The sequence below is a fragment of the Sphaerodactylus townsendi genome, linkage group LG03, assembly GCF_021028975.2.
Source record: "Sphaerodactylus townsendi isolate TG3544 linkage group LG03, MPM_Stown_v2.3, whole genome shotgun sequence".
Lineage (NCBI taxonomy): Eukaryota > Metazoa > Chordata > Lepidosauria > Squamata > Sphaerodactylidae > Sphaerodactylus > Sphaerodactylus townsendi.
Window position 1 is genome coordinate 66,274,796 of NC_059427.1, and position 17,972 is coordinate 66,292,767.

At 42.2% G+C, this 17,972-nt stretch overlaps 1 protein-coding gene across 1 annotated transcript in view; it reads left to right on the forward strand.

Moving 5' to 3' along the window:
• DNAH1 (dynein axonemal heavy chain 1) overlaps positions 1–17,972 on the forward strand; it is a 181,904-nt gene that overhangs the window by 112,434 nt on the left and 51,498 nt on the right. Inside the window, 7 exon segments of the mRNA XM_048487348.1 lie at positions 209–369; positions 2,345–2,502; positions 2,611–2,784; positions 7,756–7,794; positions 8,597–8,775; positions 12,157–12,387; positions 15,245–15,441. Of these exon segments, the coding sequence (XP_048343305.1) occupies positions 209–369; positions 2,345–2,502; positions 2,611–2,784; positions 7,756–7,794; positions 8,597–8,775; positions 12,157–12,387; positions 15,245–15,441 (1,139 nt within the window).

The following is a 17,972-nucleotide window of genomic DNA, read 5'->3' on the forward strand; positions in this document are numbered from 1 at the left end:
ATTCACAAGGATATCTCAACATCTCAGCAGAGTTCAGTTTGCACAGTCCTAATGAACTGTTAAAAAGCATAGTGGATGGCAACAGAGCCCCTAGGGGATGGGGCGGTATAAAAATGTAAACAATAAATAAATAAATAAACTGGGGATGTGAAAATGCGATTAAACTGTAAATCCTCCCTGTGGTGACAACTTTCTTTTCCATATGTAGGTTCTTTGTGTTGGTCCCACTGGTACCGGGAAGACACTCACTATTGCAGATAAGCTGCTGAAGAACCTGCCACTGGAATTTATCAGCCACTTTCTAGTGTTTTCTGCTCGAACCTCAGCCAACCAAACCCAAGACCTCATTGACAGCAAGCTGGATAAAAGGCAAAACTCTTTTGGGACTTTTCTACTCTTGATAATGTTGACCTTGTTCATATCGGCTATTGTGATTTTTGTGTGGCTGTGGTCTGGAAGTTTTTTGCTCCTAACATTCTGCCCACATCTATGATTGGCATCTTCAGAGGCATGTCACGGTAAGATGTGTTTCTCTCCATGGCACAGTGTGGAGAAAAACACTGTGCCATGGAGAGAAGCATATCTTCTTGTGACACGCCTCTGAAGTTGCCAGCCATGGATGTTGGAAAAACATTAGGAGCAAAAACTACCACATCACAGCCACATAGCCTGGAAAAACCATAATAGCCAGTTAATTCTGTCCACAAAAGCCTTTAAAAATACTGGTTCATAGTCATTTTATTATTTTTAGCATATATGAGCCACCTATCCAAATTTTCCAAAAAAGTTAAGCACAGCAAGGTTAGCAACTTAGAATAAAGTTCAAAAGATTAAAGAACAGCTAATAGTTGGAAGTGGGCAGTGGGAGACTTTGTTGTCTTTGGGATGGTCTGTGTGCGCACTCTCAAGGTGCCCTCTCCACCTTCCCACCTCCCCCCATTTCTGTCAGCTGTGCCATGCTTCTTGCCTCCTGCTTCAGTTAGAGCACACTGGGGGCTCTTGCCATATTGTCCTCCCTCAGACTCCCGGTTCCTACCATTCCTATGGCTGCCTTGCCCCACTGCCCCCTCCCCCTCCACATCAGGTAGATAATTAGGAGTTGTGCCACTTGGCTACCCTGCTGCAGCCAGAGCCCAGGGGGGCTGTTCATAGCATTTCTTCTTGACTGAGAAGCTTCCTACTTAATTGTGCAGAAGCTGCAAGGGGCCAGAACCTGCAAAGGGGATGGGCACTGTGTTCTGCTTGCAGAGCTGCTGCACCCCTGAATGAGGCATGGTGCTGCATGACAACCCAGTGCCTGTAATGCTCACCCACTCAGCCATGTGCATGCCTACCAAACTAAATGCACCATTCATGTGGCCCTACCCCTTTCTGTGGATCAAGTGGCATTTATGCCAGCAGGATTACACCATCTCCACAGCACTTTCATGCCCCTCCCTTTGTGAGAGCTAGCTTGGCGTAGTGGTTAACAGCAGGTGGATTCTAATCTAGAGAACCTGGTTTGAATCCCCACTCTTCCACCTGAGTGGCAGAGGCTTATCTGGTGAACCAAATGTGTTTCCGCACTCCTACGTTCCTGGGGGGTGACCTTGGGCTAGTCATAGTTCTTTGGAACTCTCTCAGCCCCACTTACCTCACAAGGTGTCTGTTGTGGGGAGAGGAGGGGAAAGGAGCTTGTAAGCCACATTGAGTCTCCTTTCAGGAGAGAAAGGTGGGATATAAATCCAAACTATTCTTCTTCTTTGAATTGCACTGAAACTGTGTTTGAAGTTATCTCAAGAATGTTGCTTGCTTGCTTTGTCTCCAGCAAGATCTCCTTTAGCACTGCTATTTTTCCCACATTATTCACCACCCATAGCCCCTTGGGGATGGGGTGGTATAAAAATCTAAACAATCAATCAATAAATAATGCTGATTGTTTTATCTATTAACTTTCATGGCAAGTTCAGGTAAAATATTTTTATGCATATCATTCTCTTGAATTTACTTCAGTTAATATTGCTGCACTGAACACCATACTTATGTCTAAAAGATAGAAAAGCATCATCAGTGAATTTACATAGATTTGGGGAAAAAGCGTATCGCTCAAAATTTTGTTCATAATTGTCACATCCGCAGAACATTGGTATTTCTTGAGTCAGCACCCTGGAATACTGAAATGTGCTCAAGGCTCCCCAGCATGTCTCTCTGCTTTATAAAGAAGTGTGCGTAGGAGAGGTATAAAAATTTGCTAAGGCTCGTGGCTTCATACACACTTAGGATTTTACATTGTTCATAAGTATCTAAAATATTTTTTGCCATGGATTATATGCTGTCATTTTTATCCTTGTCTTGCTATATATAGGCGCAAGGGAGTCTTTGGCCCTCCGCTTGGCAGGTACTTCATATTTTTCATAGATGACCTGAACATGCCAGCGCTAGAGACCTATGGTGCCCAGCCCCCCATTGAGCTCCTTCGACAATGGATGGACCACAACGGCTGGTATGACAGGAAACAAATTGGTATGATATAGGTTCTTGGCCTATGGCCTGACTTCTCTATGTTATCAGTTTCCTTTCTTGACTTGGCATTCATACATTCCATCATTGCTCTCTGAAATTTTTTTCCAGGTACTTTTAAGAAATTGGTGGATATTAATTTTGTCTGTGCCATGGGACCACCTGGTGGAGGACGAAATGCCGTCACCCCACGTCTTACCCGCCATTTTAACTATCTCTCATTCACTGAGATGGAGGACAGCAGCAAGAAGAAAATCTTCTCCACCATTCTAGGCAACTGGATGGGTGAGTTGTGAGATGACAAGACTCTTTTTGTTGTGTAAAACAAATGCACTACGCCATTAAGAAATCTTTGACAATTGGAGTGCAAGGCAGGGAATAATATTGTTGTGTGACGTCTATGTTTATTCCCTCTATATGATTTTGTACATATATTGAAAGAAATCTAGTGATTATTACAAAGATTTACAGTGCAATCCCACTGGAGTTACTCCAGAGGAAGCCCATTGATTTGCACTGTCAGTAATCTGTTCTTTTATTGCTGATTTTTTAAATTTAATGTATGTCTTTAGTTAGCTGTTGGCTTAGTCCAGATTTCCATCATTTGTATTGCGCCAATTAAATGTAATCTACAAGCCACATATTGTGTGACCAGTCACAGAGCCAGTAATTTCTTGTTGTTATTACCTATGTGGGACTGCAAACCCAGGGGGAGGGGATCAGTGTAGGGCATCAGTGGGATGCAGTGGTTAAAAGCAGTGGACTCTAATCTGTAGAACTAGGTTTGTTTCCGCACTCCTCCCCATGAAACCTGCTGGGTGACCTTGGTCTAGTCACAGTTCTCTCAAACTCTCTCAGCCCCACCTGCCTCCCAAAGTGTCTGCTGTGGGGAGGGGAAGGGAAGGTGATTGTAACCTGCTTTGAGACTCCTTAAAGGTAGAGAAAAGTGGGTTATAAAAACTGACTCTTCTAAAATTCTACCCTTTATGGTTGTTGGGCATCCAGTTGTACAAACTTGGCCTTTTCAAAGGCTACTTGTATGACATTGGATAAAGTAGGCTCCTAATCTCACACCATGCAGTGATAATTACTTATCTCCCATGCGTTTCTTAGATTTTACTCAGTGCTAGTTTTCCAAGATTTGAGATTTTGCATGGAGTGTACTATGTGGCCTTTTCAAAAGCATCAGCGTAGTTTATTTCAAGTATCTTCCTGATATTTTCTGCTAACTCTTCTGTTTACTTTTAATTACTGCTGTTGAAAAGTGATGCAATAGGCATAGAAGGGTATATCTCTGCTTAGGCAGGCGCTGTTCATCACAAAAAAAGAAATGAAGAAACAAAAAGAATGCATTTCAGGAGGATAATGTAGTCTCACACTTTTAGATGTACATTGCAAAACAATTTTCAGACCCACCAAGAAAATGCAACAAATGCTACATTCAGCAAAGGATAAGAGGGATCCTCTAACTTCTGCAGGATTCTACCTTGCAGCTGTGGACAAGTCTACATGGGGACCATGAAACGCAGCACCCATACACGAATCAAAGGACATGAAAGGCATTGCAGTCTATTTCAGCCGGAAAAATCAGCAATACCAGAACATGTGATAAACCAAGCTAGACACAGAATGTTATTTGAAAACACAGAAATTCTCGACCACTCTGACAGCCACTACATCAGATTGCACAGAGAAGCCATTGAAATCCACAGGCACATGGACAATTTCAACAGAAAGGAAGAAACTATGAAAATGAACAAAATTTGACTACCAGTACTTAAAAACTCTAGAATCAAGACAATGGTTAGTGAACGCCACCCAGACACCGGATGTCTCTCTGCAGGAAGCAATTAAATGAGTTAAAAATGCCAGGCAACTGCTATGCAGATGCCCTCACTAATTTGATTATGCAACTTCAGTGCTACATACATATGCTAAAATGGATGGATTCCACTTAACACATGCAAATTACACTTACAAATTGAACCCTTAACACTTTTAACCAATGCAAATGGTTCTTTCCCCCACCCTGGACATTCCACAGGTATATATACTCTACTTGCTTTACTACCATCAGATCCTCTGAAAATGTCAGCCACAGATGCAGACGAAACATCAGGAGAAAATGTTACTGGAACACAGCCAGAAAACCCACAAAACACACCATTCAAGCGATTGCCAAATTATTCCCATTTTCAGAGTCATGGCAGAGGAAGAACAGCACCTGGCTCTTCCCTGCTTGGCTCCCAGGATATTACAAGGTATCAAGCAGGGGTGTTCTTAAAAAATGGTATTTTTCAAATTCAGGTATATTGGAGCTGAAAACTATCAGTATTCCCAATATCTCTGACTTACAATACTGGTATGGTTATGGTATTCAGACTGGAGTTTAATTTGGGAATCCAAATTTATTCATCTCCATTATAGGCTATGGGAAGATTATCCAAGGATCTGGGGTGCTGTTTTTAAGCTAGAGGCACAAATTTGCACAGAGCCAATGGTGCCTGTCCACAGAAGAACCCCCAATCTTCTTGAAAATTGGGTCAAGGCATTCCCAAAGAACGTTCTCCCATCCATCCTCCATTGTTTTCAATGGGGAAAATGGCCTCCCCTCCCACCCTCTAGGACAAATGCATAAAGGCATGTACGCAGCAATCACCAGTTAATGCCTCCCATGCCAAGAGCAAACAGAAGCCCAGCAAAACCAAAGCAAAGCCCAGGAATCCCAGCAGAACCACAAGCTCATGTGGTAAGCTCAAGAAAACCAATGTCAAACCAGAGAATTCCAACAATACCCAGGACCAACACAACAGTGTAAGCCCAAAAGAACCAATGTCAAAACAGAGACTCCCAGAAGGTGTTTTAAAAAACCACTGGCAATCCACAGAAGCACAAGAGAGCCATGTTAAACACAGGAGACTATGTTTGCATGCCCAGCAGAACCAAAGGCAGTTCACAGAAGCCCAGCAGAACCCAGAGCCATTGTAGCAGTGCAAACTTAAAATGACAAAGAAAAAGAGTTTGGATTTATACCCTGCCTTTCTCTCCTGTAAGGAGTCTCAACACTGCTTACAAACCCCTGGTGTCCTCTCAATTCAGCGGATAAAAGTCTGCTGCTTATGGGGAGGAGTGGGGAATCAAACCCAGTCCTCCAGATCAGAGCCCACCGCTCTTAACCACTACACCCCACTGGCTTTAATGACAAAGTGGAAAATCTCTGCAACAGAAACTGAAGGTCGGACATTTTTGCAAGCCCAAGAGAACAAATGGCAACGTGCAGAACGCCCAGTGCTATGTAGCAGAGCAGTGCAATAGGGCTAATGTGAATCCAGTGAACCATAGCCAACAGAACAAATCAGAGCAAGGGGGAATTTTGCAAACTCAACTGAACAAGTAGCAATGTACACAATGCCCAGCAGAACCCAATGCTAGTGTGGCAGTGCAAGCTCTGCAGAACCAAAGTGAAACCACAGCAGAGCTAATCCAAGCACTGAGCAATATTGTAAAAACTGTGAAGGATACAGAAGCAACTCTGACCAAAAAAAAAAAAAAAACCACCTTGAAACTGACAAGCACATTGAAATTGACTCAAGGAGCCTGGCACTTCCAATGCAAAAACAAAAGGAAAAAAGAAAACACAGTTCCTAAAAATGCTGTCTCTCGATCTTCCTGTTAAATCCTAGATGATTCCATGATTCAGGAACCTTTTTTCAGTATCTTAAAAAAAAATCCTGGATATATGCTATTTGGAGGTGAATTTTTGGCTGGGGTGTACTCAAATGCACATCCCTAATATCGAGTGCTGGGAGGTAGGATCCATGGCACCCAAGTGTCTACCATGTCAAACCTTTCAACACTGGGCTAATGTAGTGAAATGAGAGGCAGGGAAGGAGTTTGTCTTGTTGTTAGAAATGTTATATGCCTCTTGGAAAACCTTTTGGTAAAAATAAATCAAATAAATACAATGAAAAGAACCCCCAGTTCACAAATATCCTTTATTTAAAACATATTTATGCCACCTTTCCTTCCCATCATGGTTCTCAAGGTGAGCAAGGTAAAAACATTAAAGCACTTGAGCATTTAAAATTATAAAATAATTCAATTCAACCATCAATAAGGGCCAATAATGGGGGGGGGGGGGGAAGCTGACAGAAGACACCAATAAAAGGAGACAGCTGTCTCCCTGGGTGAGAATTTCAGAATTTTGTTCCCACAACTGAGAAAGCTATTTCTTGGGTTTCCAACCACCTAGCCTCAGATGGCAAGAACAACTGAAACAGGTCTTCCAAAGATGGCTGGAGTGAATGGATAAGTCCTTCTCCCATATATATTTGATTTATATATTATTACTTTAGTTGCTTTGGGTCAAATTCTACTCAGCGAAGTAAATCCAAAAGAATTATATTGAGGCAAGAAGCTACCATGAGTCATACCTGTAAAAAGAAATTTGCTGTTTAGCTTGGCATATTGAAATTCAAATTATTTTGAATTAGGTACTGCATTCAAATATGAGATCCTGTTTCTCTTCTGAACATAATACCACAAATGTACTAGCACAGTGATGGCGAACCTATGGCACAAGTGCCAGAGGTGGCACTCAGAGCCCTCTCTGTGGGCACGCGCAAACAGAGTGTCCCCCCCAACACATCTAGGCTGGCCTGGGCCGCTGGGCTCGATTATTAGCATTAAACTTAAGACCCAGTTTTGAGGAAGTAGTGCAGGTTAAGCGCTGTTAAACCCCACTGATTTTCATGCAAAGAACTACAGCGCAATCCTTTACCTGGAAGTAAGCTCAGTTGCTGGCAATGGGGCTTGCTTCTGAGTAAACCCTCCTAGGGTTGTGATTCACCCATTGGAAGAGTTGCATGGTTGCTTCAAAGCAAAGCCATCGACTACCACCAAGCTTACTCCTGAGTAACACGTGCCTCGGAGCCAACCGTTTTTTCTAAATGAAAAGCTCAGTATTTAGGTTAAATTGCCGTGTTGGCACTTTGCGATAAATAAGCGGGTTTTGGGTTGCAATTTGGGCACTCGGTCTCGAAAAGGTTTGCCATCATTGTACTAGCATTAACCTGAGGTACTAGTCCAGCATGAGTCTTAAAGGGGGGAGGGAGAGAGAGAGAGAGAGAGAGAGAGAGAGAGAGAGAGATCTGCCCTCATTTATCCCATTGGAGCGAAAATCTCCACTTCCTGTGTGTATATTTAACCGAAATCAATGTTTGCCAACATCTTTGTATTTCTGTTTTGGTTTTTTAGCTGGAAAACTAGGAGAAATATGTTACAGAGAACCAGTTCGTAAGTAAAAAAAAAAACTTGAGCATAATTGTCTTAGTAAAGTCTGGATGGAAGAAAGACTAATATACCTGAAGGTGGCATAACATTTAGCCAAAATAAAATGGCCCTTGTCAGTATAAAATGCCACTATTATTAATATGTAATTTTTCCAAGTCACAATATAATGAAGGATAAGTGTCAAGGTTGGGTTACCTGTTGCAAGACCACACTTTTCATCAGCGATGTATGTGCCAATGTCACATTGATATTTCATGCAGGAAATACGTACAGTGTGAACAATATATACGTGTATACATATATGTTTAAACCCCATATCCACTCATCCTAATGGGGCCATTGTCTCCATATATATACAAAAACTTATGCCACAAGAAATTCCTTAGTCTTTAAGGTAATAAAAGACGCTGCTATTTGACTCTTCTGCAGTATGGAATTTATTTGAATGATGTAGTAGTAGAAACCAGGTCTTTATAGGTAATTTCCCCCTATTCTACTTGATTACTTTTCACTTAGCCTGGCGCATTTGGTGTTTAGCTTATGCCACTTGTTTAAGTTCTTGATTTGGGATTTGTGTATACAGGGCTATTGATAAAGCAAAAACAAAATATGTTAACATCCAACATCATATTTCAACCATGGTTTCAGCAAGTCTAGCAGTCGTAAGTAAGATTAAGTTATTGATAAATCCATATTGACCATTGTTATGTTATATCTTGAGCCAGCCTGCCCACTACAATGCAATCTGTCTTGCTTGAAAAGTTATTGCTACAATGCTGATCAGCCTCTTTTGCTGTTTCTTAAGCTGGATGCCCTGCTGTGGAGCACCTGAATGAAGCACTTGTTGATGCAACAATAGTAGTATACTCAACGATTACATCTCAACTGTTGCCTACTCCAGCAAAGTCTCATTATACATTTAACTTGAGGGATCTCTCCAAAGTTTTCCAGGGAATGCTAATGGCAGAACCTGGCAAAATCACGGTGAGTGCTTCCCTTCTTACCGCATCTGTTATACAATTAGACTTTCCAGTTCAGGTTCATAATTAATAGAAATTGCATAGAACTTTCCAAGTAGTTATTCTTTGCATTTGATGCATGCCATATCAGCAACATCTTTCATTTTTACTTAGGGATTGCAGCTGAATTCTCTGTGGCTCTGGGGCAGCATATATGGGTAGCATTTCCTGCCTTTAATGGCATCAACAATGGAATCACTTCTGCACATACAACCACAGAATTACATGTCTTTCCCCCCCTTTTTGGTACCTTGTTTTTGCTTTATAAAGATTATTTCCAAATAAATGAGAGTGCTTTTGGAAAAAGAGATTCCTACAGTGTCAAGGTGCGGTCAGTAATGTAGGAGGCAGAACCAATGGGTTGGCTGCAGTGGTGCATTAGTGGAAAGGAAAATGTACTTTATGTAGTTCTCCATGTAAAAGAAATAGAGCAAGAGTTGGTGCAGCACATAGGAATAAATCATGTGTGTGAAGCAATGGAATGTACGATAGATGGATCATGCGACTTTCTTTACTTTGCATTTGAAATTGTTAGAAAAAATATTTTGTTCTGTGCCTTGCACACATGGAAATGTAATGGGGATGCACTGTTTTCACTTAGGTCAAGACTAATTTTAGTACTTTTGCTTGTTCAAGGATTGCTGCAAAGATGGCAGTCTTCCATGGGATTTCCCCATTATGTATCAAGAAGTAACATTTGATTTGCAAAGTTGTTTTCAGACCTCTTTTTCAGAAAAATGCCAACACTATGGCTATATTTCAATTGCAGTTTTAATTAAACTTATTTATAGAATTCTGGTTTTATTTTTAAATGCTGAGTATTAGGAAAGAAGGTATAGAATCCTATTTTCCTTCTCATTATCTCCAGAAATGGCAGATAATCAAATTATTTAGGGTCATTTGGCTACCAACATTGTGCTCATTCCTTCATAACCAAGGACAGAGGGTTGCAACTGATGAGTGAACCTCCACCATCATGGACAGATATGTGGTGTCCCGCAAGGAGTGATTCTATCACCATTATTATTTAACATCTATATGTACCCTTCCGGGCTGATCTGGAGGTCTGGACTGGTTTGTCATCAGTATGCTAATGACACTCAGTTGTATCTAATGATGGATGGTCATCCAGATGCTGTTCCAGCTGCTTTGGCCGGCTGCTTGGAGGCTGTAATGGAATGGATGAAAGAGAGTTGGTTGAAATTAAATCTAGCAAAGTCGGGCGTCCTGTGTTTGAGCTAAAAAGGACAGATGGGAGGATGTCAGCTGCCAATTCTTGATGAGGTGCTGACCATCAAGAGTCTAGGCATATTCCTTGATGCCTCCTTGTCAATGGAGGCTCAAGTGTATTATGCCACTCACATGGCATTTTACCTCATCTGCCAGGTGAGACAGCTGGCACCATATCTGTCCTAGACAGACTTAGCCACAGTGATCCATGCACTGGTCACCTCTAGGTTGGATTACAGCAATTTGCTTTATGCAGGGCTACCATTGAGCCTTTTCTAGAAACTCCACTAGGTCCATAATGCAGCACTGAGGATCCTAACTGGATCATCATGTCGGACACATATTCAACCTGTGTTCCACCAGCTGCACTGGGTCCAAGTAGAGTATTAGATCAAGTTCAAGGTCTTAGTATGGCATACAAAGACCTAAAAGATCTGAGCCAATGTAGTTGCAGGACTATCTCTCCCGTTACATCCCCCAATGGATCATCAAGTAAAAACTTGCACGTCCCTTGCCCAATGGAAGTCCAGCTGGCCTCAACCAGGGCCTTTTTGGCCCTGACTCTGGCCTGTGGGAATGTTTTATCTAATTAAACCAGGGCTCTCTGGGATCTAATGCAGTTCTGTACTGTTACCCAAAATAGTGGGAGTCTGTCCTTTTAGAGTGGGGAATTAGTGTGAGCAGACTCTTGGCTTAGCAAAAAGTCAGACAAGCTTAAAGTCTTTATTGCCTATGTATACCAAGATCAGCTTTTGCAAGAAATCCACAGGAGAGCAAAATAAAGTTTAACACAGTTATTCAGGGATAATAGGGGTATAGAAGCACACAGTAATCAAAGCAACAGAACACACGCAGTCCTAGGATATATGCTGCGTTGAGAGGATATGTTGGGAATAGTGGAGGAATTGGGAGAATTCTTAGGGGTAATATTTTATGAGATCCTGAAGTGGTTTTCAGTCCGTGAGGCAGAGTCCAGCAACCTGCACTGGGCTCCACAGAAGCGGAGTAGAAAGCAAGTGGTACACAGAAAATGGCAGGCTCAGAAGTACTGGGCAGAACAGTATGGCCAGACTAGTAGTCCAGCTGCAGGCTGATTACACAAAGTCTTTGCTGTGTAGTACAGGCCAGTGTTTGCCACAGCAAGATTGCTTGTACGGACATATTTTCTGGAGCCCCACTTTCACTTTCCACTCCACTCATAGCAAGTGAAAACACTTATAGCATGATTTATATCTTGCTTTGCTGCCAAAGCAGGACAGATTTGTCAGTGGGCACAGCTTTGCCCCGGATCTCTTCCCTCTGCCCATGACCAGCCTTCCCACTTCCTCATAGTGCTTTGCATGCCTTCCCCCTCCTACTCCCCTTCATGCTGTCAGTTCCTTCCTGCTTCCCTAAGTGCACTGAGCAAGAGATCAAGAGATCGACTTCTCACATGTAAAGTGGGGGGAGACCCTCCCATCTCTGTCTGGTGTTCATCTCTCTTCCACCACTGCAGCCTCAGCACAGCACATAACAGCTTCAGTTGCCAGTTGTGTTGGAATCTTTCCCTTTCCTGCTTTTCTGAAGTACGCATATTGAGAGATCGAGAGATCGGTCCTTCAATACAAAGTAACAGCAAAGAGGACTTTTACAAGGAACAGTACACACAGGTGTCTTTTTGGTTCCACCCCACCTTCCCCAGTTTGTTTCTGCTCTCCCCGATGGCTGAGAGGGGTTTTAAAACTTTATTTCAGGCTAGACTCTGTTTTTAAATGTCTCTTTCTTCTCTTTTTTTGTGATGGCGGCAGAGAGACAGAGAGAGAGAGAGAGTGCGCATGCGCAGAGGGGAAAGGAGTGGGGGAGAGGATATTAGTCCTGTGCCTTTAAATGTTGATGGGCAGAGATAAGTGAACTTAGAGAAGCAGAGTTCAGCAGACAAACTGCGCTGCAGGATGTGGGCTGCCTCCTCACAAGTGAACAGAGAAATTCGAGGAGAGCCCACTACGAACCTACTGTGCAGAGAACGGGCTGGAATTATATGGTGCTTATGTTCTATGGGAAACTGAGCCCAAAAGGGGAGGGGGGGTATATAAATATAAATAAATAATAAATAAATACCCTGGGAACTCTTTCCCAGGATAAACTGCCCCTGCTGAGACTGTGGTATCATGAGACTTGCCGTGTATTCCGTGACCGCCTGGTTAACGAGGAGGACCGAACTTGGTTTGATGATTTGATGAAGATTATGATGTCGGAATGGGAAATTGACTTTGATGAAGTTGTTCCTTTCCAACCTCTTCTCTATGGGGATTTCATGATGCCTGGTGCTGATGTGAAGTTATATGAACTGATTGAAGATGAAGATAAGGTATGTCTTGTCTGAATGTTTGTGACCTCATGGTCACACAATTATCCTTGTTGTTATCTTAATGCAGGTCCTGTTATTAAAAGGAAAGGGTTTCCTGCATTGAATTTGAAGAATATCTTTCCTACAGGGGGTTAACATTCTAGACTGACATTAAATGCATTGAACATTTCCCATGCAAAAAAGGTGAAGAATAGACTGAGTTCTAGAATCATGCTGAGAATGATAGATGAACCTAGATGGAAGAAGACAGGGCAGACTCAGATGCTGCTGCTTTCTGGGAATGCCCCCTGCTTCCTTTGGTGTTCAGGCAAGTTATAGAGAACAGTTGGGAATTTGCTAGGCAAGCCTCTGTCTTGAGCATAACACTTAGATATGGAAAACGCAATAAACCAGGAAAGGAAACTAGTTTTATGTTTATAGTGCTGCAGTGGATGCCATTAAAATCTTTACAGCTGACCTTTGCAAGTAATTATCCTTCCTGCACAACTCCCGACTGGTAAGATATTGTTCATACTGTGGAAATGTTAATTAAGCAAAGGGTAAAAATATAAAGATTTTAATAAGGAACAGTGCACTTTGCCTTCACTGCCTCATAGGCAAGGATAATAATGATAACAGCAGGCTGTCTTTTTCATGAGCACTAAGTGAATTACAACCATTAATTAACCCAACTTTTAGGTAGGCAGATGTTTGTCATACCCATTTCTCTGATAGATAAATTGTGGTTGGAAGATTAATTGATTTAACCAATTCCATAATGTGAGACTGTGGCCAAACAAATTTCCTGATATAATTTGTTGATCTTGCTGTGTAAGACTCACCTAAAAATTACACAGTGAAAGCTATTAAGGTGGTGATTTTATTTGCCTTTTTGTTGACAGATTAAAAACTGACTATTTGCTGTGTGCTTTTTCCTAAAAGGACTGTATCCAGAACCAAAATTCATCTTCATGGCCTTTGTGGAGTCCCACATGGGACTGCACAGGCGAATCAGAGATTTCTCTTAAGCTTTTTGCAGAGCCTCAGGTGACTAGTGAGTGCTCCCCTCTCCCAGTCAAGCAACAGTTTCTCCCGCTCAGAGACACATGACTAGGGATGCGGCATCACTCTCTTTCCAGTTCATTCTTCGCTACCATGGACAATGTCTTTGGCAAGAGCTGTTCTTTCGAGTCAAGGAAAAGTTTGGCAACTTACTTTTACAGTTCTAGTATAGTTGTTAGTTGTAGTTATGGTTAGGGAGACGCGGGAGAAGCCTTATCCTCCACAAATTTGGTTATTGAGCTACCAGGGCCTTCGGAGGCCACGGATGAGCAGCCATGGCCTTTCTTGGAACCTCCACCAAAGAAAGTCAAGAGAAAGATGAAGCATTTGGAGAAGGTGCACTCTCTCTCCCATCTGCTGAAAGGGGTATGTTCTTCACCCCATGCCTTGCCTTCACCTGGGCAAACACTAGAGCCTCCATCATCACTGACACCTGCTTGATGCCAAGAACAGCTCTCCCACTCTATCTTGCCACCAAGGTGCAGAGCCTCACCAGCTCGACTTCAGCATTTGAAGTCACCCCACCATTATCTTCTGTACTCAAACGGTCGCTGCCGTACACACTGCCCACAGTCCACTAAGGGGTCCTCCCCACTACCATCCCTATTGCTGGCAGATGCATTGTCAGACTCCTCTCTGACGATGTTGTGGAACTGTCATACCTGTCAGTTGGCACTGGAAGAGGTGGTGATTACATGACCCTGCCACTCCAACAACCAGTACTGTGGCCTATGCCCATTCAGTTGACAATTTTACCACAACTCCAGCAGATACATTGTCTGATGACATTCCTTGGCAACCTGATGGGCCTGCTTTCTTTTAGAACACCCAATGTGATGCTGACAGGGCTTTACACTCCTTGGATATGAAGAGAGGATTATCATTCTATTTGGATAGAACAAAATAATACAGGAAGGACAATGCTATTTACATCTGTTTCGGAGATCCTCACAAGGAACAATGTGTCATCTCCCAGACTCTGTCATACTGGGTTACATCGACCATTCATTTGGCTTATAAGAAGATCGAAGTTCCATACCCTATTCAGTTGAAGGCTCTCTCCACCAGAGTGCAGACAGCATCTGCAGCTGTAGTGGCTAGAGTGACTCTACTTGGTGTCTGTAAGCCGACCACTTTGTCGAATCCAGTGATTTTCATTAAACATTATGCTGTAGATGTCGATGCCAAGGCAGAGACTGCAGTGGGAAAAGCTGTCTTACAGTCGTTCTTTTATTGACAGCTCTACATCCATAGCATATAAAACTTTCCACTCTCCCATATGGAACTGCAGAGAGGCCATGAAGATGAAAAACAGTGTTGTACTTATCTGTAACTGTTTGTTCATCAAGTGGTCCTCTGTGCAAGCACACATCCCTCTTCCCTTCCCCACTGTGGGCTGTCACCTAGTACATATGGTGGTTCTCCAAGGAGGTGAAGGGTGAACTGGAGGGAGAGTGCTGCTCCAACCCTAATCACATGTCTCTGAGCAGGAAAAACCTTTGCTCAAGTATGTGACTGGGGAAGGGGAGCACTGACTAGTTGCCTAGGGCTCTGCAAAAAGTTGAAGTTGGCCTGCACCTGCGCAGTCCCATGTGTGCCTGTACAGAGGACCACTCGATGAACAAACAGTTGCAGGTAAGTGCAACACTGATTTTCTATAGACATTCTTTCCATCTTGAACATTCCTTTTTCCACTAACTTTCCTTGTCTTTGGGATCCATTGGGAATGGGTAGAAGGACTTTTCCATGGATGGCATCCTGGAAATCAGATCCTTAGCTACTTTTCTTATTCTTTTTGCTTTCTTTCTGGATTTAGCTCATGTCTGTGATTGAGGAGTATATGGAAGAGTACAATCAGATCAATACTACCAAGATGAAGCTAGTACTCTTCATGGATGCTTTGGAGCACGTTTGCCGTATCACTCGTATTCTGCGCCAGGCACTGGGCAATGCTCTTCTCTTAGGTGTTGGAGGCAGTGGAAGGCAATCTCTCACCAAGTTGGCATCTCACATGTAAGATATGGGCTCCACAGATTTTTTTTTACCTAGCAGGCTGTGATGGGATTCTTTGGAAAAGCCAGAGCATTTAAAGCAACTTTATGCTTTGTTGCTCTTTCCAGCTTCTATTAGACTGTGTTTGCATATCAAGAAGAATCAGTGAGCCTGTTTGCATCAGGTTTTAGCGGCACAGTGTGTACATGCAGTGGGAAGAGTGTGATTCTACACTTCCTTGGACTACTGGCATCCATAAACTAGATACTTTATTGTAACAAGGGCTATATTCATAAAGCCTAATGTGCAGCTGCCAAATTGTTATAGGGGGAAGAAGAGATTATACATACCCAGCCTCTATCAGCATTATTCTCTGCACTTATGCCCCTGTTCTAACATTATGTGCAACACATGGACATAAAGCAACCAGTGGTCAGGAGAAGGCTGGTAGATATAGTCCTGTTCCCTTATACACAGAAAGTGCTGCATACCATTGGTGAATTATTTTTTCTTTCTGCTGAAATATAAATGAGAATATCATGGTTAATTCATATCTGTCTTTCATACTCTATTTGAAACATGGTATGCTCCTCTGGAAAACTGGATTAGACTTAGATGAAGGTTGAGAGAAACTAAGTGGGACATTAATAATTTGAGATATGTATATAACACTATATTATTGGCAGAAAATCTGGAAGCTTGAAATAGCTACTGCTGAAGGTTAAAACAGAAAGTTTTAAAGCCCATGCAGGACTACATCTGAACATCAAGAAGACAAAAGTAATGACTACTAAGAAATTACTAGATTTTGTGGTAGACAATGAACTGAAATTGTTCAAGAGTTTATATTCCTTAGCTCAGTGATGGTGAACCTTTTCGAGACCGAGTGCCCAAATTGCAACCCAAAACCCATTTATTTATCGCAAAGTGCCAACATGGCCATTTAATCTGAATACTGAGGTTTTAGTTTAGAAAAAATGCTTGGCTCTGAGGCATGTATTACTAAGAAGGAAGCTCTGTGGTTTTGCTTTGAAGCAACCATGCAACTCTTCAGATGGGTGAATCACGACCCTAGGAGGGTTTACTCAGAAGCATGCCCCATTGTCAGCAACCAAGCTTACTCCCAGGTAAAGGATTGTGTTTTAGTTCAGCGCATGAAAATCAGTGGGGTTTAACAGCACTTAACAGGGTTACCTACACTGCTTCCCCAAAACTAGGTCTTAGTTTTAATGCTAATAATGGAGCCCAGCGGCCCAGGCCAGCCTAGATGTGTGGGGGGGGGCACTCTGTTTGCGCGTGTCCACAGAGAGAGCTCTGAGTGCCAACTCTGGCACCCGTGCCATAGGTTCGCCACCACTGCCTTAGCTCAATCATCAACCAAGGCTGCATCAAGGGGAGGAGACAGTCAACTTTACTTTACTTTTATTCTACTTATATCCTGCCTTAACCCAGCCAAAGACCAAGCTCAGGGCATCTTACATATAAGCATATAACATATACAATTAATGCATAATACTCACAATCTATAAATAATACATAGTGCAATAAGTAATGTGAATAATTTAAATCAGAACAGTATATAGTTAACATTTATAAAATATGTAAACTTAGGCCGCTTTCTGTTTTCCATTTCAATTTCCAATGATAGATACATTTACTCAGACAACACTATAAAATTAAAACACTAAATCCTCCCCACCCCCACCTCTTTCCAACTTAACTATCAGTACCAGGATCTCCTTCAGACCCTCCCCCCTCCCACCTGATCAATTTCAGCCCTAATCTCCATGAATCCACACTGATGTTAATTTGGGTCTGCACACATCAACCTCTATGACACTCAAAAGAGTCTTTGGTCTCCATAACGTCAAAAATCTTTGTCTTCTCAATCCAAGCAAAGTCTATTCTCCTCTGAGTCACTTTGGCTTGCCCTTGGGTTTCCTGTGCAATATAACTCAGTCCCTGTCTGCAAGATGTAAACTCAGGGTAAAACAAAGGGGTACATTAAGATATGTTAGCTTTGGGGTGGGAAAAAGATAGAGTTGCCAATTTCAACCATCAATCATCAACCAAGAGAGAAGATTGAGACTTGGAAGGGCAGCCATGAAGGAACTAGAAAAGACCATTAAGTGTAAGGGAGTGTCATTGAAGACTAAGATCATTCTTACATCTCTATTATTTAGGTATTTGAAATTAGACAGTGAAGAAAGATAATAGGAAGAAAATGTATTCATTTGAAATGCTGAAGGTGAGTTTTACAGATACCATGGACTGCCAAAAGGACAGATAAGCAAGTTCTAAATCACATCAAATCTGAGTTCTCCCTGGAAGCTCAAATGACTAAACTGAGGCTATTTTTCTTTGGTTACATCATGAGAAGACAAGACTCACTGGCAATGACAATAATGCTAGATAAAGTTGAATGCAACAGGAAAAGAGGGAGAACCAGCATGAGATAGAATGACTCAATGAAGGAATCTATGCCCTTCAATTTGCAAGACCTGAGCGAGGAGGTTGGCAATAGAACATTTTGGAATTCTTTAAATCATGGA